Source organism: Pempheris klunzingeri, chromosome 16 (assembly GCF_042242105.1).
Source record: "Pempheris klunzingeri isolate RE-2024b chromosome 16, fPemKlu1.hap1, whole genome shotgun sequence".
NCBI classification, from domain to species: Eukaryota; Metazoa; Chordata; class Actinopteri; order Acropomatiformes; family Pempheridae; genus Pempheris; species Pempheris klunzingeri.
The window spans coordinates 14,927,969-14,945,065 of record NC_092027.1 but is presented as its reverse complement, the minus strand read 5'-3'; the positions used below and the strand labels follow the sequence as shown (position 1 = coordinate 14,945,065).

The 17,097-nt window shown below is 42.9% G+C and overlaps 1 protein-coding gene across 1 annotated transcript; it reads right to left on the bottom strand.

The window, feature by feature from the left end:
- Positions 1 to 3,239: 3,239 nt before the first annotated feature.
- satb1a (SATB homeobox 1a) lies at positions 3,240 to 16,060 on the bottom strand. Its single transcript, XM_070846525.1, has 10 exons — positions 15,853 to 16,060; positions 15,231 to 15,407; positions 15,003 to 15,129; positions 13,881 to 14,004; positions 12,521 to 12,632; positions 11,485 to 12,020; positions 9,601 to 9,798; positions 8,324 to 8,479; positions 4,840 to 5,043; positions 3,240 to 4,127 (listed from the first exon to the last, which is right to left on the bottom strand). Exons 1-10 carry the CDS (start codon positions 16,058 to 16,060, stop codon positions 3,240 to 3,242), a joined length of 2,730 nt encoding a protein of 909 aa, XP_070702626.1.
- Between the last annotated feature and the right edge of the window lie 1,037 nt (positions 16,061 to 17,097).

The window sequence follows — 17,097 nt, the reverse complement described above, 5'->3', positions numbered from 1 at the left end:
CCAGGTCAGAGGTCAAACAGTAGATTTGGAGGGGTTTACCTGACGAAGAAAAGTCAATGTGTCCTGCTGGAGGAGGAAAAAAACATCCTGGCAGCCCAAAAGTTTTTCTTATTGATGCTTATATCTGATCTAACAAGCATAAAGCAATAATAAATAACATATTAACCTTCATTAAAGTCATTAGTTACAAAAGATTATTTTTCTAATTTACCTCTGGTGAAGCTACAGTATAGCTGTGGAAGCCAACTTTAAGTGTCAGAGCAAAGATCTAGAGATCTAGATTATTTATAGCTACACCTCTGAAAGTTGTCAGAAGGGGCTTAAAGTCTCACAGACCCCAAACTGGCGAACTCAGATCCCCATCCTCATTGTTCCTTTTGCGTGTCATGGTAAGCATGATGAATGCCTCCTGCACTGTGCTCACCACAGCCCTACACTTGTCTTTTGCACGGTCCCTTTTTCCTTTACATGTAAATCTCTTGAGACAGGTTTGGAAGATAATTCTTGAGATTACTCCAAAGATGTCCAACTATTCCAGACAGCAGAGATAAAATCACACAGGAGATTGCAGAGCCAATTACAAATTCATCAGTACACCAACTGGGTCCTTATTTGCATCACAAAAGCGGCAACATGGGTGGTAAGATTGTAAATAAAGAAATATAAAGAAAGCATGAAAGAAAGAAAAAATGCTGCACTGGTAGGACCAAAGACAAAATACATCACAAATAGGCAAGAACACTGAAGGGGCTCTACAACATGAGGGTTAATTAACACAGTTTTATGGAGACTTAATTGCAGCAATTTCTGAGGTCAGACAAGTCAAGTTTATCCGTAGAGTGCTTTTATCAAACACCTTCATCACAAAGTACTTCTCACAGACGAAACAGAGGACACAGTAAACCAAAACAGCAGGACGGTCATGATGGGACAAAAGGCGGCAGGGGTCCATGTGAACACATATATAGGTGGCGACATTTAATAGCATTAATCAGTTAAATGTGCACAGAGTATTGGTGTGTTTGTATGTCGTGTGTGGGTGTGGGTTTTTGTTTGGCGGTGGGGATTAACACCAAGCAGTCATAATGACTGTCATCGCCATTACCATCATCATCATCATCACAGGCATGGCATTTCAAGAGTGCCATTATCATCATTATTATAGCTAATATTACTGATGATGAGGCTTTCATGGCCTCTTGTTGGCCCTGACTAAGGTATCGCCATGGAAACAGATGACAGAAAAGAGCATAGCTTTATTGAATTACTCCATAAAGCTATTCTGACCAAATGGGGCTTGAATGTTGCACCGTCTGAGTGTAGTATGGGAGCAGCAGTGTGAAAAGTCCCGAGGAGAGACGGATGAGAGTCAGGGGCAGAGAGGAAAATAGCGACAGATAAAATAAAAAGATTAAAAAGAGACAGAAGATAGAAAACAGTGGCACCACTGAGGGGCATGTGATTGTGCAGAGACACAGATCCGCTGGTACAGAGAGGCCTGGTGATCAGCACAGAGTAATACTGCCTGATGGCTGGAAACAATGACAGCAATTCAGCAACACAGATGCAGTCATATAAGAGGAAACGATCAGTACTAACTGTATGACACATGCACAGATATCAGAACCATCGATTAAATATTTAATGGATCTTTTTACGACAGGCCTCTGCTTGTCTTAAAATAGCAGTCTGATAAATGAGCTTCATCTCTTATTTACTTGTTTCAAAGACTTGTTTTAGCATGACAAAGCTCATTGACTGTCCCTAAATCCAGTTCTATACATCTGTGCAATTAACACAGCCTACATGAATATTTTCAAAGTGCAAACGTCATCTGCTGATTTTATGCTTCTTAAGAAGAAAACAACCATCTTTTTATCGGTGAGAGAGCAGAAATAGCACAATGCCCTCCCAGCTATCTTAGCCTCTGTGTGTTCCCGCAGATTTAATCACATGAGGTTCTAAACCTGAGCGTCATGGTGAGAAACATCATATGTCACTGTCACAAGTCTCTTTAATTGTGAAATGTCTGCCAAACAAAGAAGGATAAAATTTAAGTTAGATTAACTGAAGTTAAAAGTTATCTGTCCAAGCTTCTGGACACACACATTTTTTTTAATCGCTCCCGGGTCAGATGTTCTCAACAGATTGCACATTGAGTACAATTATGGACGAAGTGCTACCTTTTAATTTGAACATGTCATGTACACACTGCATGGCTTCAGCCTTATATTTCTATATTTAAAACATTAAACACTGTGCACTCCATACAGCGCGCTTTCATGTGAGCACGCTTCATTTAAACCTTTATAAAGCTTCGTCATTGTCCGTCTCTGCTCCAGCTTTTGCAATGACAAATCAGCACAATATGACAACCACATGTAAACATAACACTCCTAAAAAATAACAGCTATTTTGGGAGAGAAGTTTATAGATTCATGCATCAATGGAAATACTGTAAGTAAACAATGATGTGCTCAGGAGCAAATTAGACATTGTGTTAATAAATAAGAATAAAAACATTTGCAGTAGTCACACTTCACATGTCCATGTTGATCGGTTTGGCAGCACATCTATTGTTTCAACTATTGATTTATTAAGCACTGCAGTAAAAAAAATGCAGTGTCATTTATGAAAGAATTAACTCCAAATTCTATATATCATTTACATAATTTCATTTAAAACAGATTCAGGAAACTTGATATTTAATACAATATGACAGGCAAACTTGAACAATAACTACGTAAGGTATAAGATCCTGAAGGGAACAGGAGACCTTTTAAATGACTCCAAAACACAAAGCACTCTTAAAACAGAAACAATGAAGAAAAAAGCAGATTGGCAGTGCCATTTTCTACAAGGCATTTCTGGCATGAACATTTCTCGAACTTTGAATTACTCGCTTTTTCTAACAGTGATATGTAATCTGAGGCTCTTTGTACTGGGGTCCCATTCATCCAGACACAAATATCTACACAGAAACAATGTGTTATGACATTACTGGCACACAGACAGCTTTCTAAGTATACTGTAGGTGTGCTGGGTACAAACACAAGCATCCTCCTAAGCTGTGCTATGAACATATACAATAAGTCAGCGTTCAGTCTCTGCACAGCGTTTAAGGACACACCTAATGTGTATCACACTCCAAAACACTGTGAGTCAGTTCTAGTCCAGTACACAACAGTGACTCATTGGGATTACAGTTCATCCAAGCTATGTCACTGTATGTACTTGGGTTAGATGTTGCTCTCCTGCTCCTCCTTCATTGGGGGGATGGTTTGAGTCCCAACATCTGATTCTTTTAAAACAGTCATATCACTTGCTTCATTTCTCCCTGCTTGCATCTCCTCCTTTTGTTCTGTTTCAGCCTCCCCATCACTTTCCTGCTCCTGCTCCCCTGCAGTCATGTCCCTCTGGGAGAGGTTTGGGTCTGTGCAGCCATGCTGGATGTCTCGACTGTGTTTTGGGGTCTGGATGTTGGGCTGATGCTGATCCTGGTCCTGGCTGTTGAAGAATCTTCGGATGGTATGCTTGGGCAGGCCCAGCTGAGCCGACAGGGTGTGGATCGCCTCCTCGTCTGGGTTGAGGCCCACATCCTGAATGAAGCTCTGTAGGATTCCCAGTGCTTCGCGGGAAACTCTTAAGCCCTCACCTTGGACCTCATCCTCACCTTGGACCTTGTTATCGGCCTCTGAACAGACCCCACCTCGGTCCTCGTCCCTCACATCGGGCCACTTCATACTGAGCTTCTCCTCAACCCTGCCCTCTGTGCTGTCTCCAGTGCTCTCATTAATCCCTTCTTCGCCCACATTTCCATTCCTCACCTGGTCCTTGCTCTCTGCTCCCTTGTCCCTCACCCTTCCAATGCAGCCCCACTCCCCCCCTAGACTGCTCCTCTCTCCTCGTCCCCCCTCAACCCACTCCTTACTGTCCCGTCTCTCGCCATTACTGCTGCCTCTGCCCTGCAAACGTACTCTCATGTGCCCCCAGGTGCCCCCAGCCTCGGACTCCGCTGGCGATGCAGCACATGGTTGCCGTGGAGACAGGTGAGGCCCTGCCTCGGGCTGCAAGGGTTGATGAGGTTGAAGATGGTGTTGCTGTGGCAACGGAGAGTTGCGTTGATACTGACAAGAGAAAAAGAGAAATTAGAAGCAATTAGAGTAAAAAGCTGTACTTGGTTTTTTTGGATTTTATATTTTCAACACCAATTTCCATTGTGCTAATGTGTATATCACTGTGCTTAATTTTGACGCTAGATGATGTGAAGCCCAAACAGAAATGCATTTTTATGATTTGAAGTGAGAGGTCATACAAATATAGAACAATTTAAGCCTTTTTATTTGCATATTTTATTGCAGATTCTATTTAAAAGCATACCAGTGATGACAAGTGATTCATTTCAGATGGATATTTTAAAACTTTCTGTCTCTAAATTACAAACACTGATATTAGAATTGCTCTTGTAAAAGTTCTAATGTCAGTCTTTGTAATTCAGAGACAGAAAATGTGATGCCGGTTCTCTTCAACATATAGTTCCCATATAAAATGAATGTCCATTGCTGGTACATTTTTAAATCGAATCTGCAATAAAGAGCACCAAACTGATCAGCCTCTAAACTAGTAAATGTGAAGTATTCTTGTATTACTCTATTAATGCAGTGGTATTCCACACAACATACTATGCCATCAATCCATGCACAAACTGTAAAGTGTCTAATTGGCCCCACGGATCATTGCTGTCACCCTGTTAATCATCTTTTTTCCGACATTTTTAGCATTTGTCCATGAGTGAATGAATGAACAATAACATGTTTATCTTGTTTTTTGTTGTCTCACCAGTGCATTGTCGTTGCTGACCAGTGTGAGCCTGTCAGTGCAGTGCTGCTGTGCCGTGGCGTTGCTGCTCTCCTGTTCGTAGATGGCGTCTCGTTCAGTCTGGGACAGGCTGAGGAAGCGGCGGATCATGCAAAGGTTCTCCCACAAGGTCCGGTTCTCTGGGCTGGGATCCTCTTTCCAGCGGAGCAGCTCACACAGCCAGCCCTACGGTAACACTTTATGTTAATCCCCCCTGTTTATCATTTCACTAAATAAACATTTGATGAATGGTTTGTAACACACTATAATGTAGTTGTAAGCAGACATAAGTGTGTATTAATGTAAGGGAACAGGTCTAACCAGCTAACTGCTGTGTTAGTCTGAGCATTAACTGGCCTTTCCTTCACCCAGAGGTCAAGACATTATGCCAGCACACATTTACACATTCACGCATTCTGAGGTTTGCTTTAAGTTGACTCTGACGGCCAGCGTGCTCCTGTGGTGCAGATCTATCTGACCTGATCTGACAACTCTGCAGAGGAAAAGAAGGCAAGGGGGAAAATGCCTCTTGTGTGATCCACTATAATGTTACCACAAAAAGCTGTTGAGCTAATGTCCCAATAAAAACATCCATTAGCCATGCCAATTAAGTCAATAATTCATTGGTTAATTAGTTCATTAATCAGTGAATATTCATACACGAACAAGCTTATTTTCATTTACCTCAGAGTATCAGTATCTTGGGTTCTTTCTGCCTACTTAAGAGTCAAAAAGGATGAAAGGTTTTTTTAATGTTCATGTATCATCTATATACAGTTTGATGTCATGTTGAGGGCTAAGCTAATACACATGGATGGCCCAAATATGGATTATTCATCTCCTCCTTTTGCCTGTTAAAGCATGAAGGGCAGGGATTGAAGGTGTCATATAATTTCATTTTGTTGATGAAGAATTTTGTAACACGTGTATTCTGGATGGATCAGGCGTCCATCTCTGGAGGAGTTGTGATTTTTAGATTTACCTAATATCTACCTCTTAACCGTAGGTAAGCTAACCTCACCATGCAGCATACCTTCCAGCGCTGCAAGCACAAACAAAGGGAAACTGCTAGGGTTGTTCGGCAGTAAGTGGGAAAAATGGAAAATGGAAAAAACAAGGTCAAGTATTCCTAACAATTGTTGGAGCATTGTTCTCAAAAATCTAATAACTTCAGCTGTTCTGTATTGTGGACCTCTGGTATAAGGCTAACATAGCGGTGGGACAAAATTGCCATGGCAACATCATGGTAATTTATATGATGAATTTTGATTTATGTCACCCCTACACACCCACTCCCCTATTAATTTTGTGACTAATTAGAATTTAAGAAGATATAAGTGATAATTATAGCTGCTGCACAGCAGTGAGTCTGGGCTGGGCATTTTGAGGAGGAGGAAGAAGTAGGATGATGAAAAACAGTAAGAAGAGTAAGACAAATGAGAAAAACATTATTTACAAAAGTGATCTAAAACACCTTAAATAAAAATGTTCTTTGAAGTGACACAGCACAGTGCCTGAACGGTCATTAGCATGTTTATTCAAACCCAAACTCACAACCTTAGACACCAACAACTCATCATCTTGTTGAGCTTCCTGCCGAGTGAGAAACTATAGATGACTTCATACTTTGGCTCAGACAGTCACCAGGGTTGCATGTAAAGGCCGATTTCAAATTAGTTATCAAATCGAATCTCTGAGAATTTGACTAACTTCATCTAGAAATGTTAGTAGCTTATTTTTTTACAAAGATTAATTGCTTCACAAGTGACAAACAATTTCAAATTGCAACTGTGATAGTTAACTATCATGTTAACTATTGGCTACAATAATAATATAATAGTTAATATATAGTTTCTGAGATACAATTCTAAGATTTACCACACTATGTCTACCATGACATCAAATTTATGTCATTTATTTTTATGAACATTGGAGATTTATTTAGCAAGAATTTCTTTTTCAAAAACTCTGGTTGGATCATTTGTGGAGGCCAATTTGAAGATGCAGTGAAGCAAGTTTGATGTCAAATTTTGCAGCGTGATGGACAGAGTGATGGACTTAATAATTCCTCCCAGCTCAAAGCATCTGAACATTCCTGTTCTATGAAAGTTGCAAAGTGGCAAAAGTTTTGTTAGTTTTCATGCAAGAAATAATAATAATAATATTAAGAAGAAGAAGAATAGTAATAAGTTGAGGTACAAATGGGTATGTTCTTTTCCTATGTCTATTAATTCACAATCATTTTTTACATCTATCCAAAATGGATTCATGTTGTAAGGGGTTTGCCTATTTCCTGAATATTCCTCAGTATACAAACATAAGAAATGAAGGCAGTTTTGAAGATCCTCTGATGGCAAAGCCAAAAGATGATGGAGAGATTTTCCTATTAGCTAGAATCTATTCCTGCATCACGAGGAACAAAACTTGTGAGTGGCAGATTGAGGAACGTCAAGCCAAGCTAGTTTCAGATTCATGAACTGGAGCATGATTATGTTTGCAAGCAGGCTGATGCACACGCACACACGCGCACACACACACACACACACAGATTCACACAAACACACCAGCAAGCATGCACACACACACACACACGCACTCCATACACCTGGCTGTAGCCCAAGTCTAGCACACAATGCCATCCAGATGCACAGTGCAGATAGAACAGAGAGATCCAGCATGGTTCTGGCTGCCAAACAGCCGGGTAATACAGAGAGAGAGTGAGAGAGAGAGTGAGAGAGGTAAAGAGAACATAGAGAAAGTAAAGTGAAAATGGAGGCCAGCGAAGAGATAGTAAAACAACCTCGGGGGTTTTGGACCACCTGTCAGTACTGGCCTGACCGCTAAATGACCTCCAAACATCTTCATAATGAGTTGAGAGAAGAAAGAAAGAAAGAAAGAAAAAAGAAAGAAAGGAAGGAGGAAGAAAGGAAGAATTGGAAAAATGCACGAGGGGACGAGAAAATGAAACAGCTAAAATCCTCCCATTCCATGAAGGGAAATTATCCTCAAAACAAAAGGCAATAACAAGCTTATGGAGCTGCCATAAAAATGAGAACAATAAACACTCAAATCGTGCCTGCGTGTGTTTGTGTGTATTAGTACATTTGTTTGCCTGTATGTGTTTGTGGGATTTGTGTGTACGTGCGGGTGCTCGTAAAGTATGTCTATGTGCACGAATAAGTGGTGTATATGATGTGTGTGCGCGCATGTTTTTGTATGGTGACTATTAAAGCGATAATTTAGGACACAATAGCAGTCTGATGCACTGATGATAGTCCTCTGCAGAGTACAGCTGCTGGTTGATTATCTGGGCTTTCCTCCACACACACACTAGCCACCCCTTCTTTAACAGAGTAGATGGATTCATCGGGGAAGCTAAATTTGAACAATCAAGCAACAGAAACAATTGTGTGTGTTTAAGATTCAGATTAAGAATCAGTTTTCCACCAAGCAAGCGAGTGAGTACCTGACTCTTGGAGGCGGCCACCTTTGCAAACAGAGCCTGAGACACCTTGGCTCTCTTCATCTCGTGCTGAATCTCCTCGTAGATAGAAGCACTCACATTGAGAACACAACTGTCTGTCCTCAACCCTCTATCACCTGTAACTGGGGACAGTCTTGCCTAGAAAGACACAAAGAAGAAGACAGAAAGATAAGAAAAAATTAGGTTTAAATCCCAGTCACACTAAGCATCTAAATAATGCGAAGTTACAGCAAAGTGAAATTAATCCAATGCAGAGCAAAGACAATTCCGGCTTGGCCAGGTGCTCCGTCAAACACACTTTTAGGTATTTGGAGATGGGAAGCTGGTGAGGGATTGTGTCCTTTATGCCACCCCAGGAGTGCCGATATAAAGAAGGGTTTGATCTGGAGGGACATCATGAACCAGTGCACATTATACTTCTTCGAAATGAAGCTCCTCCCTGGCAGGAGAAACAGCTGGCAACTTCATGTATATTAGAGGAAACATTTGGCAACCTGCACCCTCTCCAGGCCAATGGAGGGAGTCAGCAGTGTTATGCACAGGCAGCCGGCTTTACCAATTGGGAGAGAATTGGCGGGGGGCTCAAGTTATGTTTTTCACTGCAGTATTGGAAAAAAAAGAAGGATAGAAGTAAAGTAAAGTGTTGGTTAGTAGGCAGTCCTTTCCAATCTAAAAATGCTGTTTTGTGTAAAATTATAAAAAGGAGGTATAATATTCACTTTCTTAATTTGGCCCCTGTGACTGATTGGCGATCAGTCCAGGGTGTACCCCGCCTCTCGCCCAATGTCAGCTGGGATTGGCTTCCAGGATAAGTGGTATAGACAATGGTTCAATGGATGGATTGATACTAACATTTGCTAGCATTAACACAGCTGATGGGATGGCTTTAACAGCTCAGGAATCACCAGATGCCATCAGTGCATGGTATCATCCTTAGCACTGTTAGAGGAGAGGTCAGGGGGTCGGTAAGCATCACAATGCAACAACCACTCCCAAATTTGAGGATTTATATTTTGTTGTTGATTATGCCCTTTACTTTTTTAAAATTAACTAGATCAACATAGTTTAATCTGTGTACAAAATCTGTGTCAAAAGATTGTGTTTCATAGCTCAGCATTTAAAATCTGTTATTTTTATTTAGATGTACAACAGTGATTTGAATTCCCCCTGGGCAAAAAATCAGCTAAGTAACAGTCAAAGCTTTGTGACACTGATCTCTCTCTCTCTCTCTCTCTCTCCCAGCCTGCCGTCTGGCTGACCTGTGTGGGTCTTGGTGGCGTGTTATTGCAGCTCGGAGTGAACCCAGTCAGGCTTCTGTCTTTCTCCTCCTGGTAGATGCGGTCCCTTTCAGCCTCGGGGAGCTGCAGGAAGTTGTGCATGGCCCGCAGGTTAACCAGCAATGACTGGGAGGCATGTTTAGGGTCCTCCTCCTTCCGCAGAATCTCTGACAGCAGGCCCTGGTAAAGGCACAAGCACACACACAAACACACAAAGGTCAATATTAATTGATTAGTACAAGCAAGCAATACACTACAATACATGCATGCAAATACATGCCAAATTGAAAATAGTGCAAAGTTAACATAAGACTATAATTTTTTCTTTTGAGCCTCATTAAAATCAGCATCATCAGTGTATTCAAATAAAAAATGTGGACAGGAATATTTGTTATTTTGGGAAATTCGTTCATTTGCTTCCTTGCTGAGAGTTAGATGCAGAGATTCATACCACTCTTAAATCTTTCTGTTGAAATATAAAGCAACGGCCAGCAGGTGTTATCTTAGCTCAGCATATAAAGTGGAAGCAGGGGGAAACAGCTAGAGTGGCTCTGTCCACAGCCTACCAGCAACCTCACTGTAACAACAATACTCCAGGAAGCCTCTGAGCCCAGCCAAGAAATAGTCTTGGCGGGGATTTTTCCATTATCTTTACTAAAGGATGGCAAACATTAAATTTCTCGTATGCCTGAAGGAGTTTTGCAAAAGCTCCTCATATCTAACACTGGATCGCATTCAAAGAGGCACCTTGTCAAGTTCTTGCAGTTTAATGTTTCACAGCAACGGATGATACAGAGCCAGTTCCCAGTCAGTAATAAGGACACTATTCGTCTGTAGAGCTAGCATTATGGGTGTATTTGTGTATGCAGGAAAGCCTTCAAACATCACATGCAGATTGTAGTGCTTCCTTCCTGAAAAGAAATCAGATTTTATGCTGGCAGCGAAATAGATAGAGAGGAAACGACCTTCTTATTTAAATCACGGATCATCTTCGGATCCACCCAGCAAACCCCTCCTTCCAAATAGATGAAGTCTTTACGTGAGTCGCCAAGTGACAAATGCTCCTCTCTCGTCTATATGGCAACTTGGCATCATGCCCAAATTGTATGGCTGGCACTGAAGCACCTTGGACTGGCAGTGGGGAAACACGGGGGTGGATAATAACTAGCTCTGCTTATTGTGATGAAAATGATAATGACGGTAATAATAATAATAACAATGGGCTTAGTCTGTCCTCTGAGCCCCATTTTTAAGGGTGTGGTGGTGAATGTAAGATGATGGACACAGATACTGTGGCATTTTTTGTGTAAGAGGCGATAGCAGAGGGAGATATGGATACAAAATTAGGGGGACCAATTGAGGGAAAAGGGAAAGATTAAAAAAAAAAATGGATTGACAATCAGAGGTAGAGATTAAATGAACAGAATGGCTGCCAGAGCGAAAGGTGGCAAGATAGGGGACAGTAAGATAGAGGAAAGAGAGGGAGACAGCATTTCTCCAAGGGGTTGTGATTAGTTGGCCCAGCAGCTGCTTCAGTGCTGGCACCAGCTTTGTGCTGCAGAGAGCTGGCACAAGCACACACACACACACACACACACACACACACACACACACACACACACACACACACACACACACACACACACACACATACATAGACACATGCATGGGGGGAGGGGGCACTGCGGCAAAGGCCATGCCAATGTGCCAACCATCAAACACACATATGCAAAGAACACACTTACCTACAACCGCAACACCAGAAAACTATTTCAAAAGATGATCACCAGTAAACAGTTGCAACCTCATATGAATTTCATCACCATTCATGCACATCACCGTCACTCTGATGTATGTGCTCCATACCTGGGTCCTGTTGAAGGCAACCCGGGCAAAGACGGCTTGGGAGATGCCTGCTCTCTTCAGTTCCTCCCTCACACAGTGGTAGATGTCATTTGCCACATCTGTTGGTCCGACTGAGGAAACAGCCAACGTCTGGTTTTGCACCACAGCTGCAGAGCCTCCCCCTGGGCCACAGTGTGCCTGCTGTGGTGCTTGGGAATCGGGGGCTTTGGAGAAGACCTTGGCAGGAGCCCTCCCCACAGGTGGATGGTTGAGATACTGCTGTGGGGACGGGGAGAGACCCTGGCCAGCTAGTATGCGGCTAACAGCATACTGCTGGTTGAGAAATTGTGCCATCACCAGCTGCTGGTTGACCATTTGGGAGCTGAGAGGTTGGGCCACCAACCCGTGAGGGCGCAAGCCCAGTGGGGGACGCCCACACATGTTGGCTACTTCTCCATGAGAGAAAAGAAGGGTTGAGCTCTGATCAGCTGGGGTACCAGTGATTGGCTGCTGGGTGAGGGTGACATGCGTGGACTGGTCAGAGAAGTTGTCGATCTCTGGTGCAGGGAGAAGGAGAAAAGACAGACTTATTGACTATTAATAAAATACACACACAAAACTACCAACTTACAGTGTGTCACAAATCCACATTGGGAGAAGATTTAGAATATGAGGTGTGTTCACACTGGAAAAGTGACAAAAACAAGTGTGCTCAAACCAGACAGCCCGCATACTAAATATAGTTCATTTTTGAGTGTGCTGCTGGATGCTATTCTCCCACAATGCAATGCAGAAATCAGAGTAACTGTTAACAGCTGGTTTTGATATATTGTGGGTGGGCTCCTAAAACGTCATCTCCAGAAACATCATTTCAAAGTCACAGTTTGATTGATGTCTGACATCGCATATTTTGTGGAATTTCCCCCAAGCAGAAACTGCTATAACGGTCTACTATTACTGTATACTGTGTAGATTAGTATGTCATATGAAATCGGCACATGCTGTGAGACTTATCAGGCACACTTAATGTTTGCAGGCTTGATTGAGATCCTCTTACCCTTGAAGCGTTTCGTCTTCCTGAAGTGCTTGTACCATCGACCAAACTCATGACACTTGGCAGCTGAGACATTTGCATAGTAAGTGCTATTTACAATAGATGATATCATACTCTGAAACAGAGGGGAAAAGACAATAGAAATTCATTACATTTTCCAAGCTCCTGCTATGGGCGGCCTGGGTGTCTCAGCTGTTCACACATCTGATATTAATGAACTCCGATCTGTGTTATTAAAAAGACCCCCAGGTAAATAGGATAATAAAGACAGATGAGTGTGTCAGTGTGTGAGCTCTGTGTGTGCCCATGTCACTGCATGTGTATGTATGCATGTACGTGTGCGTGCATGTGTGTGTGTGTGTGTGTGTGTGTGTAATCAAACAAAACACTAGAGGTCATCAGAGACTATGTCTCTCTGTCTGTCTCACTCACTCACATACACACACACACACACACACACACACACATAAACGCAGTTTTTCCCCCAAGACCGTCCTGTGCAATCTTTACATCTGATTACACCTTTCATCTCCTCATATTTATTTTAATCTGCTTCTCGCAAACAAGTGAGGGGGTAAAGTGAGTGATAGGAGGGAGAGAGAGAGAGAGAGAGAGAGAGAGAGAGATGGGGGAGGGAGGATTGGCTTGTATCAGATCTGCAGAGAAGGAAGGAGAGAAATAGTGAGCAATTACTCTTTATCAAACTCTAGATGTCCTACGCACCCTCAGGCAAAATAACAGATAGACTAAGTTGATAATTATGAATATTCATAAAGAGGCCTTCCCCAAATACTGCATCATTAATGTAAAAAATATTTCTGCGGTTGTCTCTGTATTTGCTTGATTAAACACGCAAGGATCATAGGAGATCTTCAAACCAGATTTGGATGTTATTGCTAACATCCATGTTAATGCAGTCAAGAGTGCAGGAAAAGCGAAATAACCAAAGAGTGAGCGTGATGGACGGATAGAGTACATGAGTGTGAAACGGTGGGTGAGGCTGACAGACAGACGGAGTGACAGGCAGACAGGCAGTCGACAGTATCAAGATAGGCAGCAGCCCAGGCAGTAAGGCTTTTTAAGAGATAGCCATCTCTCTTTATCTGTTTCTCTCTCACGCTCTGCCCCCACACCTTATCTACCTCTGCATCTGGACTTCCTGTCTAACTATTGGACCACACGCTTGCTCTGCCTAATGCGTCAAAGTAGGCACAAACACACACACGCACACATAGTAACACCCTTGCAGGATATGGAAGGGCAAAGACATTACAGGCACACTTTGAGCTTCTCCCTCCTTGTATGCATGTGTGTGTGTGTGTGTCTGTGTGTGTGTGCGCGCACGCATGTGTGTGTCTTGTACCTGGGACAATGGGCACTCCTTTGCCAGGGTGCTCTGGTTCATGTCCTTGAGGAGCTCCTTCAGAGCGTTTCTCACTGTGGAGTGATTCCACTGCTCGGCTGGCAAGTCCTCCAATTTGGGGCAGCTAGACAGAGAGCAAATCAAAACCTCCTGACTCTCATTTTTTGCATTTTGATATGTTACAGATTAAAGGGTGAGTCCAGTAATTTACTGTTACACTTCCATAAAGTTGGGGAACCTGACTAGTACTTCTTGTGGTGAGTAAACTGAACTTCATATCTAAAAATCACTGGTGTACGCCCTTATAGACAAGATATCCCCAAAAACTTCTTTACTTGCTTATATGGAGCCTCTCCCAGCATGCACTGTGTGATGGGCAGACAATCCCTCAAACCGTGTTGGAGGAAACTAAAGTACTTAATAAACTGATGAATTGAGCAAATGAACCCATATGAACACAGTGAAAACATACATGATCCCAGGTCCTTCTTTCTTTCAGACAACAGGCCTTTTTTTACAGATGGCATACATCAGAGTAGGAAAAGCACAGTCACAGGAGCAAATAATGAAATTAATGATGTCTGAATTCCATTTAGCTAATTCTGTTGTTAGCCGATATTGTTATTCATAACACCTGGGAATTTCCTGCTATAATAAGACATAGATAGATAGATAGATAGATAGATAGATAGATAGATAGATAGATAGATAGATAGATAGATAGATAGATAGATAGATAGATAGAGATTTATTATTCTAAAATCCAAAATATTAAAGGCGCTAACTTAAATTGCCTTTCACCAATAAAATGCTGATTAATATTCATTGCAACAAACACATGAAATCACTCATTAAACTTAATCTAATAGCATAAAATAGTCTAAAGTATAAATTTTATCATTCTCTGCTGGAAACTGCACACCGAAACAGATTTTATATGGGATGATTTGGTCCATGCGCTTTGGTTGTTTTATCTTTCTTAACACAAATTAGGGATGGTGGGTGGCCTGGGTCGTTCCCAGCATGCACTGGGAGAAAGGCTGGAAGACACTCAACCACGCTTGAGACAAGGATTAGAACCTGTAGACAGTCTTATTGATAGATGTGATGCCTGCTCCCTACCTGTGCAGCTGTATCTTAAGGGTGATAACATGGTGAACGTCCTGCAGCATATCAGCCACTGTGGCATCAGGAGCATCTGTGACACAGGACAGGGGCACCGGGTTCCACCTGCCCACCTGGATCAGACCTGAACACACACACACACACACACACAAAGGTGAAAATTGTGAGAAGACAATGGACTTTCTGTATGCCTTCCTTTCAGTATGTGGCTGTGTCACAGTATACCTTTAGCCTGTGCTGCAGAGCTGTGTGAGTAGCCCAGTGTCAGCAGGGCCATCTCTATCAGCTGATTAAACAGCAAATCTCTCTTGACCAACACAAACTCAGCATGCTCCTCTCTCCTCTCTCTTTCCAGAGGGCTTTCCTTGTGCTCCACAACACAAAACACTGGCAGCAGGCTCCCTGAGGTGACCAACACAAATGATGTCATACAACATGACACTGGAGATTAAAATGTACAGTACAGGGCAAAAGCAGAAAGCTCAACTATCACATTAGTGGGATTCTTCTACCAAATATATCAGCTTTAAGGTTAGCCCTGCACAAAGGAAATCTTAGATGACCACAGTTATCAACTTATACGTCATTATCCAGGCATGGCACATGTCAAGCCCAGTCCCATTCTGAATAACATTTAGAGTGATGGTGGGACATCCCCCCTAATGAACCCAAGAGATTAGACATATCAGATGACATGTAGGAGTCCTAATCACTGTTCTAATGACCCAATGTGTAATTTCATGTTTCGAGTGAATGTAACTATAAAAATCTATCAGAAGAAAAAAAACTCGCTGAGCTCCCCCTCTGCATCTGTTCTCTGAACTCTTCCCCATATCAGCCCGTGTACCTTTGCTGTGCCAGCTCTTACTCGGTGGCCTCGCTGTAGTGGGTTTCGGGGCCAGGCAGGAGTGTTTGGCCACAGGACTGCTGCTCTCCTGGGCCGAGGGTCCTGGTCCGTTTTGTTCCAGTCGAGCCAGCTTGGCAGGAGGGGGTCGTGGGTCTACAACAGAGTCACTGCCCTCAGGTTTCTTGGCTCCATTACACAGGGCTTCCATCTGTGGTCTCACACTAATCCAGAGACACAGACACTTAAAAATTAGACTGCACAGTATTCCATATTAACAACCACTAAATCACTGTTTGTGGTGGTCAGCAGTGAGTTTATGGCGACCCTTATCACATATAGATATTACTCTACTGTACATACAGCCAAAAACTAAATAATAGCACAATAAGTAAACCAAGAAGTAGAGATTGTGATAGAAAGCAGTTGCACACATTTACAGTTCTGTCCATCAACACACGTACACACACACAGATCTGTAGGATATCCGGACCAGTATTAGGGGATGACCTTCACCCAGACGCAGCGCTTAGGATGACCCTCCAAATCCAGTAAAAGTCCAATGATTGCTCCAGCGCAGCTTCCCATAATAAACCTGCTGTCTTCTCCAGACGCGCCGCTGTAAGCGACAGTGATTCAGTTCATCCTCAGCACCTGACTGCGCGCTAATCGTACCACGTCTGGTTCTGCTGAAGTTTGATCGAGGCGAGACCAACCTGTTTCAGTGTGCACAGCGTGCACGTCCGACCTGCCATCATACATGAACAGCCCGTTCCTGTAGACATCGGGTGTATCCATATGTTATCCTCGCTCCCATCGAGCTCCACTTGAAGCACGGAGACGCCTCTTCTGGCCAGTGCGCGCCCTTTTACTTACATTGATCGTCTGTTTAACGTCGACATTATCTCGTGTTTACTTTTCGCCCCTGTCCCTGCTCGCTCTGTCCGCGCTTCGCTTTCCGATGAAATGATAAATTGGCTTCAGCATAAGTTCGCAGCGACCTCCCATCCGGCGCACCGGGACACGCTGTTACTGTGAATCAAGATCCAGAGAGAACAATACACGGCTCGGAGCTCCAGGAGTGCTTTCCCTGCCATACATTAGGCTATGGCACTGACTCCGGGACAGCAGTTGTTGGTTACACTTCAAAGCCCTATGCGCACGCGGAGAGAGAGAGAGAGAGATAGAGAGAGAGGGGGAAAGAGCGGGGAGAGACACTCACACGCACACACACAGACTCATAAATAC

Excerpts from the sequence above, each read along its gene's own strand:
- satb1a (XM_070846525.1), bottom strand. The coding sequence starts at position 16,060 with ATGGAAGCCCTGTGTAATGGAGCCAAGAAACCTGAGGGCAGTGACTCT. Across the intron at positions 14,005-15,002 it reads CTTAAGATACAGCTGCACAG|CTGCCCCAAATTGGAGGACT; the intron begins GTAGGGAGCAGG and ends CTCTCTGTCTAG. Across the intron at positions 9,799-11,484 it reads TTGCCTTCAACAGGACCCAG|GGCCTGCTGTCAGAGATTCT; the intron begins GTATGGAGCACA and ends TGCCTTTACCAG.